Source organism: Caloenas nicobarica, chromosome 4 (assembly GCF_036013445.1).
Source record: "Caloenas nicobarica isolate bCalNic1 chromosome 4, bCalNic1.hap1, whole genome shotgun sequence".
Taxonomy (NCBI): Eukaryota; Metazoa; Chordata; class Aves; order Columbiformes; family Columbidae; genus Caloenas; species Caloenas nicobarica.
In genome coordinates, this window is record NC_088248.1 from 50,210,325 (window position 1) to 50,222,356 (window position 12,032).

Consider the following 12,032-nt stretch of genomic DNA (forward strand, 5'->3'; position numbering starts at 1 on the left):
ATTGAGGTAGAACCTGCCCACTCATCTGCCCCTTTTTATTTCAGGTGGTATACGGTTCTGGATTGTTTTTTACTGAAAATGTAATTTGTCAAGGATATATGGTGCTTTTGTAGAAAGTCACAGTATTCATGAGAATAATTTCTGAAAGTTCACATTTTTATTTTCTGCATATGACCCCAGCACTTTTGTAACAAAATATGTCACAAATTTTGCTTTCCGCTTAAGGGATTTGGCTCTACACATTGTGTAAAAACATTTGTCTTGCATTTTAGCTGGTAAATGATTGAATCCTATCAAGCAGACAGGGTTAATCCAGCCAAAGGGATTCTAACAGAATACTTTTTGTTACAAATTAAAGTCCTTTCTTTTCTAGATACTTTGTTGACAACTTCAACAAGATGTCTTGTTGAACAAGATAGCTTCTGCCCAGGGGTATTTTACAGTGGAAATCTGAAAATCATTAATATAAATGCATTGAATAATCAGATACTAACCTGCTCCTCTCTAACAATGATGTTTTTACTGTGATTTTACTGCCTGCACTGAAGTTATTTTCACTTTTGTTTTGAAATTTACCAAAATAATTAGATTAAAAGAAATAACAAACCAAAAGTATATCTTAAGGATATACGTTTGCTCTGTCATTTGTTTTACTTTGCTGTGAGTGCTGCTTTATTAAATGCTGTAATCTTAGGAAGGTAGGGGAGCTTTGGGTTTTAGGAGTAGTTTCAGTTTTGAAGGTGAAGTCTTGCTAACTGGAAGTCACACCAAGAGTCAAAAATTTGTGCCCAGAGTGATTTTGTTCGTTACCTCCACGATATAACTCCCTGTCTAGTCATTGTCTTTACGTTTTACACTGATGAAGGTGAGGAAAAAACATTGCCTAGATATGTTTGCTTTTGTCTTTCATAGAAAGAAAACTTAGAAATATCTATTTAAAGAACTGCAAAATATCCACTTAGACTCTTTGTATTATAACCTGAAAGAATGAAAAGGAAGGTGTTCCCTTTGCAGGAACTACAGTCAGTGTTCTACTGTATTTTTCTGCAAGACTATTTTAGTTATAGATGTTTGCAGAGCAGCAGTGTGCTCATCCGTCCACATCTGGTGTGAATATTATGTCAGTGCAGCAGTGGCTTCTGCATTGTAGTCTTTAGGAAACGGTTGTGGTATCTGATCATCAGTAGATTCTACTGTGTTCCTGGCAGTAGGAATACCACTGCAAGCTCCTACAAGTGTGACAAACCTGTGTGAGTGTCCAAAAAAGAAAGATTTACTGATCTTCAACTTTATTGTAATATGTTGAGGGGCGTATTTGTGTTGCTTGCATGTATTCCATCACCCATCTTTCTTCTTGGAAGGCTGTGCAAGAGGAGTTTGCAATAGAACTGACTGGCTTGGGGTACTTAGCCCTGTCACTGTCTCAGCATGAGGCATCTTCACCTCTGTGGAAGGGGACAATAGAAACTGACTGACACGCACTGACTGCACATATGTCTGAGCAGAACTCATGCAAAACAGTGTACAGAATACTTTGAAGATTTGTTGTCATAGTGGAAACACAATTGTTCTCTTACTGTTTGAGTTCTAAACATAAGAATAATCTGTTGTTTGTAGTACATGCCCGTACCCTCAAGCCAAAGTGATTTGGAGTACTCTGTATTCACTAAAAGGAGGAATCCAATTCCTAAACTCAAAATAAGTGGCCATCGTGCTCGTTGTTGGGTTTTACCCATTATAATCAAATACTATAATCAGAGTGTCTGGTGGGAGTGTTTCTTCTTTTGCTTGTAACAAGTTAAAAGCATAACTGCAGGAACTATTGATTTCTGCTTGTACTACTGTGTTTACAGCTACTGAGATTGAGTTTAATCTCACACCAGGATTGTTCCACTTAAATCAACTGAGTGCCAGCCTGGCACAGCTGAGATTACATTCTACCTCAGTACTACGCATCTAAATAAGCAAAACCAATGAAGCTGTCTAAAAATAACATTAGAGCTATTGTGGAGTTTTCTACCAGCTTTAGGTCTGAATTTCAAAAGAGCTTATGGATTAGAATAGAGCCTTTTTGAGAGAGATTTTTCTTTTTTTTACTTTTTAGGAAATGTGCACTGTTGAAGAACCCAATGAAGAGTTCACATCTAGACATAGCTTAGAATGGAAGTTCCTATTCTTGGATCACAGGTGCAATTCCTTCTGTGTAAAACAGCAATAGTAGCTGAATGGGCTGTAAACTTTAGTTCACTAATCAGCATTAACTACTCATAGCTTGTGTTGAGTTTAATTTTTAATTTTTTTTAGAGCACAGACTATAAACAAGAAAACTTATATAATAATTTTTGTTTGGCTTTTCTTTGCGTGAAAATAAAATAACATATTTTTATATTAATTAGGGCACCTCCGATAATAGGTTATCTTCCATTTGAAGTTTTGGGAACATCAGGCTATGATTATTATCATGTGGATGATCTAGATAATCTGGCAAAATGTCATGAGCATTGTGAGTATGACTAAGTTCCTATAACGAATGGGTTTGCTTTGTAGATGTTGGTTTGAAGTTTGTTAAATTGTACGGCTGTTGTAGTGAAATTTTGTGATATATTGAGTGAAGGGTCTTTACTCCCATTCATTTGACTTTATTGCACTGCTGATCTTGATCTTTTTTTCTTTTGATACAGAACTATAAAACAGATTTAACTTTTATTTTACAGAGTCTTCATTGTGTTAACTTGGAGCACAGAGCACTATTACTAATACTTCTCCAGTTTTTCCAATAGCATTTAAAAGGCTCTGTGATGCAAAAATAAATGCAAAACTTGTTTAAACATGTAATAGAACAAGCTTTCTGTTTGGCTATATTTTTCTTTATAAAGCTGTATTTAAAATTTTTGCACATTAATTTTTCACAGTATGTAAAAAACCCCACAAAAATGGAAGTTTGAATTCTACAGTTCTCTGAAAAATGCAGTGTACTTTTTTTTTTTGGTAGAAGTCTACAGTTTTAAACCTGTTCTTAGTCATTATCATAATACTAGATTTATATATGGGTTTGGGCCATGTGAAGCTGGGAAATAATGTTTATGATTTAATTGCAATATTTACAGACTGGAAAGACAGTAGACTTTATTCTTCACTTTTATAGTAATGCAATATGGGAAAGGGAAGTCATGTTACTACAGATTCCTTACGAAGGGACAACAATGGATTTGGCTGCAAACACATTACTATATCACGTATCACCAGTGGAATTCCAGGCCAGAGTTTATTGTCTGTACGCACACTGTTGTAAGGTAAGGTATTTTTTAAAAATTTATATTAAAGAAATTCTAATGGCATGGGAGCTGTATTGCTGTTATTTTTGGAGGTAGAGAAATCATAGCAGTTTAAAGAGTCATTGGAAAACTTCACAAGATACTTTGTAAGCAAGGTAGCTCCCAGGAGTTTGTTTTTTGAGGTATGTTTTTTAAATCACCCAAGAATATAATAGTCATATTCGGTTTGTTTTTCTAGTTATGCAGAAGTTAGAGCAGAAAGACGACGAGAACTTGGTATTGAGGAGTCTCTTCCAGAGATAACAGCAGATAAAGTGAGTGTCTTATTTTATTATACCTCTTCTTTCTTTCATACTAAAAAATAATATGTAAGCAAATACACAGCAGCAAGAAGTGTTCTGTTACAGAAAAAGTAATTATTTTGATCTCTAAATACTATGACTGTTTGAAATGATCAAAGAAGTCTAGCAAAGGTGTGGGTTTAACTGTATTCTGCCCTGCACAGTTACCCATGTCTTTTCAGGAGTTCACGTGCATGTAGTGATGCCATGGCAACATCTATAAGTCCTTATTAATATCTGATTCCTGCAGAGTTTGATTAATAAATAAATGTTCTTCCATACTGGAAGCACTCCTAGTCTGAAAAACCAAGGTCAACACACAAAAATGGCTTAAAGGGATTCACAAGGGCAAAGCAGGAGCTATTGCATTGTGTGACTGTCCCACTTCTTAGAAGTGTACAAAATTAATTTTGAATTAATGTCCTTGGAAGCTCAGTGAGTCTTGGATAAGCCAGCTTGTGCAGATGCTCTGTCTGTTTTCCCCTGGCAGTTCAGAAATGTTTTCCCTTGGCAGTTCAGCAAGTTTCATCTGACAGTGCTCCTTCTAGTGCAGGGGTGTCAAACTTATTTTCACCTGGGGCCACATCAGCTTTGCGGTTGCCTTCAAAGGGCCAAATGTAATTTTAGGACTGTATAAATGTAGGAGTAGAATCTCGTGGAATTAACTTATCCTTTCTCAAAAGAATAAGCAATTCACTCATTACACTGGTGTTCAGAGTGAAACGAGTTGCTAGAGAAGGAAGTCAGCTCAGCAGTCAGTTTGTGCCCTGTGTCTGGATGCATTTTGGTTATTTGGCTTTGGTTTTGTTTCTTTTCCAAGGATAAAAGCTGCAAACAGTAGCTGAGCTTAGAGATATCGAACAGGCCACTACTTCTACACAGTCACCTGTGTAAGGGGGGTTGATTAGACACAGGATAATCTTAGATATTTGTTAAAAAAATGTACATTGTGTGTCGAATCAGATAAAATAGTTGTTTCTGTGTGTCTCTTCAGAGTCAGGACTCTGGGTCTGACAATCACATAAACACAGTGAGTCTCAAAGAAGCACTGGAAAGGTTTGATACCAGCCCCACACCTTCTGCTTCCTCCAGGAGTTCGAGAAAATCTTCACATACTGCAGTATCCGATCACTCATGTAAGCACCAACTGTCGAAAACATAATTTCCTTCCTAGGGAAGGCTCTCTCTGCTTTACTTACTTTAATTAAATGCATAACGAGCAGTTAATCGTCATTTTATTAAAAGCGTGCAAATGAAAATGTCCTTTTTGATGGTTCAGAGATCTGCTGACCACTCAGATTTTCAGAGGTTGTAATAGTGACTTCTGCTTCTATAGGTTCAATAGCAGACCCTAGGACACCCTGTTTCAGTCTATCAGATTGCATTATTATTGGATAGTCAGCGTAAAAAGAGTCCAAGCCTTAAGCTTTGTTTTATTCTTGAAAAGTTTCCTGTCATTTGAATATTGCATTGCAGAATTGAGATTACTATTAACATGTCTCTTTCTGTTGTAACTCTGAACATTGTCAGCAACACCTACTAAGATGACAGTGGACACTAGCACTCCTCCAAGGCAAAGCTTATCTGGTCATGAAAAGACTGCGCAAAGAAGATCATCTCTGAGTAGTCAGGTAACTCTTCAGAGAAAATTTTGTACTTAATCAGTGTTATTCACTTTTAAAAGGCATTATTAAATCCATATAACTGTTGTTTTATTTCTTCTGAAAATAAGTAATTTAAGCTAATAGTTGCACTTGTAATACATGACTATCAGAATTGTATCAACATGAAACTTCAGTACACTACATTTTAAGGGAATACAATAATTAAGCATGTAAGTATTTTTTGGTACTACGGTTTGCAAGATTGTGTATGAATCTCTGCTTTCACTCACACATAACTTCTTTCTATGATTCTGCATTTTTAATACATACATGTAGATAAGCAGTTATTTACATCTATATATAATTCCCAACATAATGCTGTGTGTGTCCCTGTAGAGAATTCATATAAATTTATGAGTTTAAGAATACTAGTGAATACTTTTATATTGTTTCTGAAGTCTTAGTAACGTGAGAAAATGTCATGCTTCATGTACTTGGTGCTCATGTTCCAGTTGAGCTAATACATTCACTTCAAAAATAGAATGCTTATTAAAATACGTATTTTTAAAAATTGTTAGTTTAAGAACAAATCAAAGGTGTCAACTTCCAAACTTGTTGAAAAACTTTTTCCCTTACTGCAAATAAGACTTTAAAACCAGTTGTAATTGTAATTTCTGTTTTTCCTGTTTTATACCTACTGCTTTTATATATTTTTAGTGGTGGAAAAATTATATATACATAAAATGTATATAATCAATTGTTCTTATGTTCTTAATTCCCTAATATTTAAGGTTAGATGTTTCAGGAAACATGTACTTGTTTTTATCATATGATGCTATTTTTGAATTGACACTTTATGTAAAGAAATATTTCCTGTCAAGTATGAAGTTCGTTCTCTTCCATTTACGGAACAATTTTTTAAATCCCAGTCTTTAAGCTCCCAGTCTCTTGGACAGCCAGTAACACAGCCAGCCATGTCTCAGCCTGCAACTTTACAGCTCCAGTCTGGCATGTCCCAGGTATGGATTAAGTTGGTTTATTATTTTTTAAACAGTCTTGTTCTGAATATAAGGTTAACTTCTCTTTCAGAAATTGAGTTACTTGGTGCCAAAGTCACCTTTAACTTTATTTTCTTGAAATGGGAAAATTCCACAATTTGACACTTTCCCTTTATTTTTTTTCTTCGTGTTGCTTGTGTGGATCTGCTTTTCAGCCTGGGCCATTAGACACACAGATATAAACACAATTTAAGATAAAATATTTTAGGACATGAATTTAAAAATCTGTCAACTATGCTGGTAAATTTCTACACACATGCTTGTAATGCAACTCAGCCTATGAACAGTGGTATCAGGTCCAACTGAAGATCTATGTCCTGTAGACAGGATGTAAGTATTGAAGAGTTAATTGACTTCTGGCCCGTAGCAGATGTCTAGGGAAGAACAGAAGTGGCAAACATGCTTTTTCTGTTTGTCACTGAGGGTATTTCCAAGTTATTTGTACATGTTTTAGCCTTGGGTGAATTTTTTTTGGTAAACAGGCACAATTCTAATTTTTAACCTGAGAGATATTTAACATCTGCAGTACCATGTCAATTGTTAACGCTTTTTATAGAGTCTTGGTGATTTGGACACCAGTCCATTTCTTTTGCTATGGATTTTTTTTTTTTTTTAGTTCACCAATTCTGATGCATCAATTAAATGTGAGTTCTGTGACATTTTCATTACAGTTGAATTTGTTCTCAGATTATGGTTATTAGCAGCTTAAAAAGCAGTGCTGAATTTCTTTGCTACTGTGGAGGAGTGTATTTACTGCTTGCAAATAAAAAGTTATTATTTTTGCTCAGCTTTTAATTTATTCATTGCATTACAGCCTGTGTTTCAGTTTTCAGCTCAATTAGGAGCTATGCAACATCTAAAGGACCAGCTAGAGCAAAGAACACGAATGATAGAGGCAAATATTCATCGACAGCAGGAAGAGTTGCGTAAGATTCAAGAGCAGCTTCAAATTGTCCATGGCCAAGGGCTCCAGGTGAGTAAGTGTAACTTACAGGTTTGATCTGTGGAGAATTTAGGGATCTAAAAAGAGACTTAGGCAGTTAGTTCCACAAGGTCATCCTCCCTACGCCCTGTCAGCTGCCATCTGGGCTTAATATGCCTAAAATCTGTAGCACCTGAAGATGCTGTTCCTGCGGTACCTGCCATTTTGCTTCTGAATGTATCTGGAAGTGCCTCAGTGTGTCTTTTCTATGTTGAGTGGCTCAAGCCAGCTTATGCCTAAAGCTAAATGTGAAAGGATGCAGTGGTTATTACTTCTTGCATAGTTTTGTAGCCATTAGAATATTCATCTAAAATGTGCAATATAAGCATTTAGTTCCCCTTTTAGCTCAAGGGTGTCAAATTCATACCTTTTCTTTCTTAGACTGTCCCATCTGACTGTGGTCCTCCTACACACCCTACTTTGCATGGCATGCTGAAGAGGTTACTGAGCCAGAAAGACAAGTCTAGAGGATGCATTACACTCAGTCTAGCAGCTGACTATCTGATTCTTGTATTTTAACCAGTATATTTTTTCTAATTTTGTTATTCGCTTTTCAGCAGTTACATTGGGAAGAAAAGAATTACTCTATTGGTTTTTCTAGTTAAAAACAAAACAAAAAACCAAATAAACAAACAAAAACCCACACACATGCCAAAAATACCCACACCACCCAAACCTACAGACTGAGGGAGCCGGGGTTGTTCAGCCTGGAGAAGGCCCTGGGGAGACCTTATTGTGGCCTTTCAGTACTTAAAAGGAGCCTATAAGAAAGATGGGGACAGACTTTTTAGAAGAGTGGACAAGGGGTAATGGTTTTAAACTAAAGGAGGGGAGGTTCAGACTAGGCATGAGGAAGACATTTTTTACAATGAGGGTGGTAAGTTACTGGCACAGGTTGCCCAGGGATGTGGTAGATGCCCCATCCCTGGAGACATCCCAGGCCAGGCTGGATGGGGCTCTGAGCAACCTGATCTAGTTGAAGATGTCCCGGCTCATTGCAGGGGGGTTGGACTAGAGGACCTTTGAAGGTCCCTTCCAACCGAAACTATTCTATGATTCTGTGAAAACTAAAATACACCTTAAGGAAATAATCTAAGTATTTTCAGTGTAGATTGTGAAGAAAGAGTAGAAAAAATACTTCCTGGAAGTATTGAGTATGTTGTTTAGATTCTGTTGAAGAGTGGGAGTTTCTGGCATGTGCCATTTTCAGTGTTTTATTGTGTCTAGTGCAAGCCTGCAGGCAGCAGACTGCCTTATAGATGCCTCAAGAGGAGAAATTCACAGCTCTCTTCCCATGCGCTGTGGACTTTATTCAGGACTGTGGAAACTGGCGAAAAATATCCACATTCTACCTTATTACTCTGTCCCATTGCAATCTTGGGCCTCACTTTTTGTAAAGACTCAAACATTTTTTTGTGCTGAATTCAGCTTATTACAACAAAGTGTGAAAGTTCAGTGTAATCATTATGATTACTTGATCACCAAGGAAGATTATGTTGTTGATGCTATGCCTGGATCTACTGTTTCTGAGATTTTCTTCATTTGAACTAGTTTAACTGCTAGAGACCCTACAAATAGAAATGTGATCTCTAATACATTTTGTCTTTAGACAGTTGTGGACTACATTACAAGTTAGTCTCTAAATGGTACTTTTTCTATAAGAACAAATATTAAACCTTAATGTTTAGGGCTCTAGGAATCAGCATTCTGATTCTTATCAGTTACAGTAGAGTCTGAGTACTAACCCTATATGGGAATTTGGTCTCTTGCTCTTAGTGGTTGCAAGGCTGTTTCAACACCTCTAATAACTAAGATGAAATTTTATCTTGATTTAAAATAATTAATTTTAGTTTCTCTAAAAGATGTTGAACAATTAAGATTTTTCTTAAAAGCTAACACGTGGATTTTTTTTTTTTTAAGATGTTCTTGCAGCAATCGACTTCTGGACTCAACTTTGGTTCTGTGCAGCTTGCTCCTGGAAATTCTTCAAATGTTCAGCAGCTTACACCAATAAACATGCAAGGTCAAGTTGTTCAGACTAATCAGACTCAAAGTGGGATGAACACGGGCCATATAAGTACTCCACACATGATACAGCAACAGCCTTTGCAGAATACTGCAACACAGGTAAAATGATCTTATTTATTTGGCTGGATAAAATATCTGCTCAAAATCATAGCTGAAACACAACAATAGCTTCCCTAACATCCCCCTCTCAATTTTTTTTCTTAACAATGTCCTTTGAGTCATCTTGATTTCTTCATGTTCCACGTTTTGTAATTGAAATGCATATATGTTCTTGATAATGCAATTTCAGATCTTGTTTTTATTTTAAGACTGAGGCATGTAAATATTAAGTAGCTTTTTTGAAAGATCAGTATCAAGAAAATGTTTAGCTTGCCTTATATTGAATGTCTATGAATTTTCTGTTGACAGAACACATAACATAAAATTTGTATTAGGTGAGCTTGAAATGCACCGTCCAGACAGCAGATAATTAGAAAAACATTGGAACAGGACAAGCATATATGGGTGCTCCTGCAGTTGACTTTTGTACTCTTCAGCAATGTCAGTCAGATGCCAGATGTATATGACATCTGTAGTGTAATAGTCTTTTTCTTCTATGAGTTTATTCAGTTTCTTTCGATTCCATGTAAATTTTTGAAATCCACAGTATCTTGTCGTAGTTCTACAGCTTTACTTTCTGTGAAATAGGATTATGTTTGTTTTTTAAACTTGCCACCCAGCTCATATACTGGAAACACATTGAGCAGCTATTCACTTTTCATCTTCTCAGTCACACGTCATTTCAAAGTCCTCTGTCACATGTATCTCCATAGAAGCCTGTTCTTCAAGCTGAACACTTCTAATGGGTTTGACCATTTTGTGCATGGAGGCTCCTTGTATCTCCAATCTCTGTGGTCACCCTCCTCCGTAATTTTATCCAAATTCCATATTCTCTTTTTGAGATTTGTGAAGAGGCAGACTAATGGTGGACAGTGTTACCGTCTCAACAGTGAGCTAGTTCAAATTTTCATGTGATAAATTGACTGATGTGGTGTGCACATTTTAATCTAAAGTGTGGCACAGAAATGCTAAAGGAGTAAAAAATAGCATCTTGAAGAAACAGTATACAAGTAACTGAAAAATTAACCTGAAGAGAAGAGGTTAATCTAAGAGATTTTTCAGATGTCTGAGGGCCAATCCCCCCTCCAAGTCCCCAGTCAGTAGAAATGCTTGTGTACTTTAAATTAAGAATTAATTTGTAATAGAAAAACATTAGCAGTTGTAAACCATGGGCAATGACAATGAGGAGGGCAGCTGTAGTACCTGGCTATTTTCAAATTACTATATCGTAAAATATTTTTTCTTTTCAGCATAATCAACAAAACGTACTAAGTGGACACAATCAACAGTCTTCTCTTGCCAGTCAGTCGCAGAACACAGTCTCGGCACCTTTGTATAACACTATGGTGATTTCTCAGCCAACAACAGGAAATGTGGTCCAGGTTCCTTCTAGCTTACCACAGAACAATAACCAGAATGCTGCTGCAGTAACCACTTTTACACAGGACAGGCAAATCAGGTAAATCTTCAAGACCAATATTCAGATGACTCACTTATACATATCTGCATCATATACAAAAGGAGCTAAAGTAGCATTAAAAAATTCATGTGATTTACTATTTTAACTATATGAACTAAACTTTGCCCAAGCTAAGATGTCAAAACCCATGTTGTTATAGCAAAGTATGAAACTGACATGTGCGTTTCTCAAGTGCACTTGGTGCTTGATTTTTTTAATTTTTTTTTTCCTAAAAAGTCTCCAAATGTCGTTTTCCATTAACAGATTTTCTCAAGGTCAGCAACTTGTAACAAAACTTGTCACGGCCCCGGTAGCGTGTGGAGCAGTAATGGTACCAAGTACTATGTTTATGGGACAGGTGGTGACAGCTTATCCCACTTTTGCTGCCCAACAGCAGCAGCCACAGGCTTTGTCAGTAACGCAACAGCAGCAGCAGCAGCCGCCAAGTCAGCCAGACCATCAGCAGCAGCTCACCACAGCTCAGCAACCAGCTCAGCCGCAGCTCACCCAGCACCCTCAGCAGTTCCTACAGGTAATGCAGCGTTCTCGACAAGTTTTTCCAAGTCCTGACACTTTCAGCCTTTGTGGCTTGTCCTAGGGGTGCTTTATCTGAAAACTGAGTGATAAAAATAGTAACCTATGAACAAGGCTGATGCATGAGATAAGTTTGTTCTGTAGCTTTTCTTTAAAATATTGCTACTTAAAGGAGAGGTGGTCTTTCCTGCAGTTTGACTCTGTGCTTTGTCCTATTTTATATCCTCTTCTCTTTGAACTGCTGCTTTTGGTTGAGCATGGGATGAAGAAACAGCTGTTTCCCTTTGAAACAGCCTGTATTTTCTTTGCATTCACATATTAATGCAAGAAGCTACGAGAGATGATATCAAACAGAGTTGGTTGGTCTGGAAAGCAGCACACAGCCCAAAGCAAGAGATGAGGCACAAACATCTGTCCGGGCATCCGGGGAGGCCGAGCAGCAAGTAACCTTGTAAGCAGGGAGCCGTGAAAAACCTTGGTTTAGCAGAGAAAGGAGAATGGATCAAAAGAGAAGGAAGGCAAAACCCAAGGGGTTTAGAGATAGGAAATCTTGAAAAGAAAATAACCAGAAGGTAGAAAGAATTGATGGGGAAATCTGCTGCTGTTTGTTGATTCCAGTTAATGGCTGGCATGTAGCTCACCCAGCGGGTGA

At 37.1% G+C, this 12,032-nt stretch overlaps 1 protein-coding gene across 6 annotated transcripts in view; it reads left to right on the forward strand.

Moving 5' to 3' along the window:
• CLOCK (clock circadian regulator) overlaps window positions 1-12,032 on the forward strand; it is a 64,629-nt gene that overhangs the window by 45,592 nt on the left and 7,005 nt on the right. For 5 of the 6 annotated variants that reach the window (XM_065633308.1, XM_065633313.1, XM_065633310.1 and 2 more), the window contains 11 exons: window positions 2,105-2,187; window positions 2,397-2,503; window positions 3,146-3,293; window positions 3,514-3,589; window positions 4,611-4,752; window positions 5,147-5,247; window positions 6,150-6,239; window positions 7,093-7,251; window positions 9,181-9,387; window positions 10,638-10,846; window positions 11,111-11,378. In XM_065633308.1, coding sequence (XP_065489380.1) covers window positions 2,105-2,187; window positions 2,397-2,503; window positions 3,146-3,293; window positions 3,514-3,589; window positions 4,611-4,752; window positions 5,147-5,247; window positions 6,150-6,239; window positions 7,093-7,251; window positions 9,181-9,387; window positions 10,638-10,846; window positions 11,111-11,378 — 1,590 coding nt within the window. The remainder of the gene's footprint in view (window positions 1-2,104; window positions 2,188-2,396; window positions 2,504-3,145; window positions 3,294-3,513; window positions 3,590-4,610; window positions 4,753-5,146; window positions 5,248-6,149; window positions 6,240-7,092; window positions 7,252-9,180; window positions 9,388-10,637; window positions 10,847-11,110; window positions 11,379-12,032) is intronic. The other variant, XM_065633311.1, reaches the window with a different exon arrangement.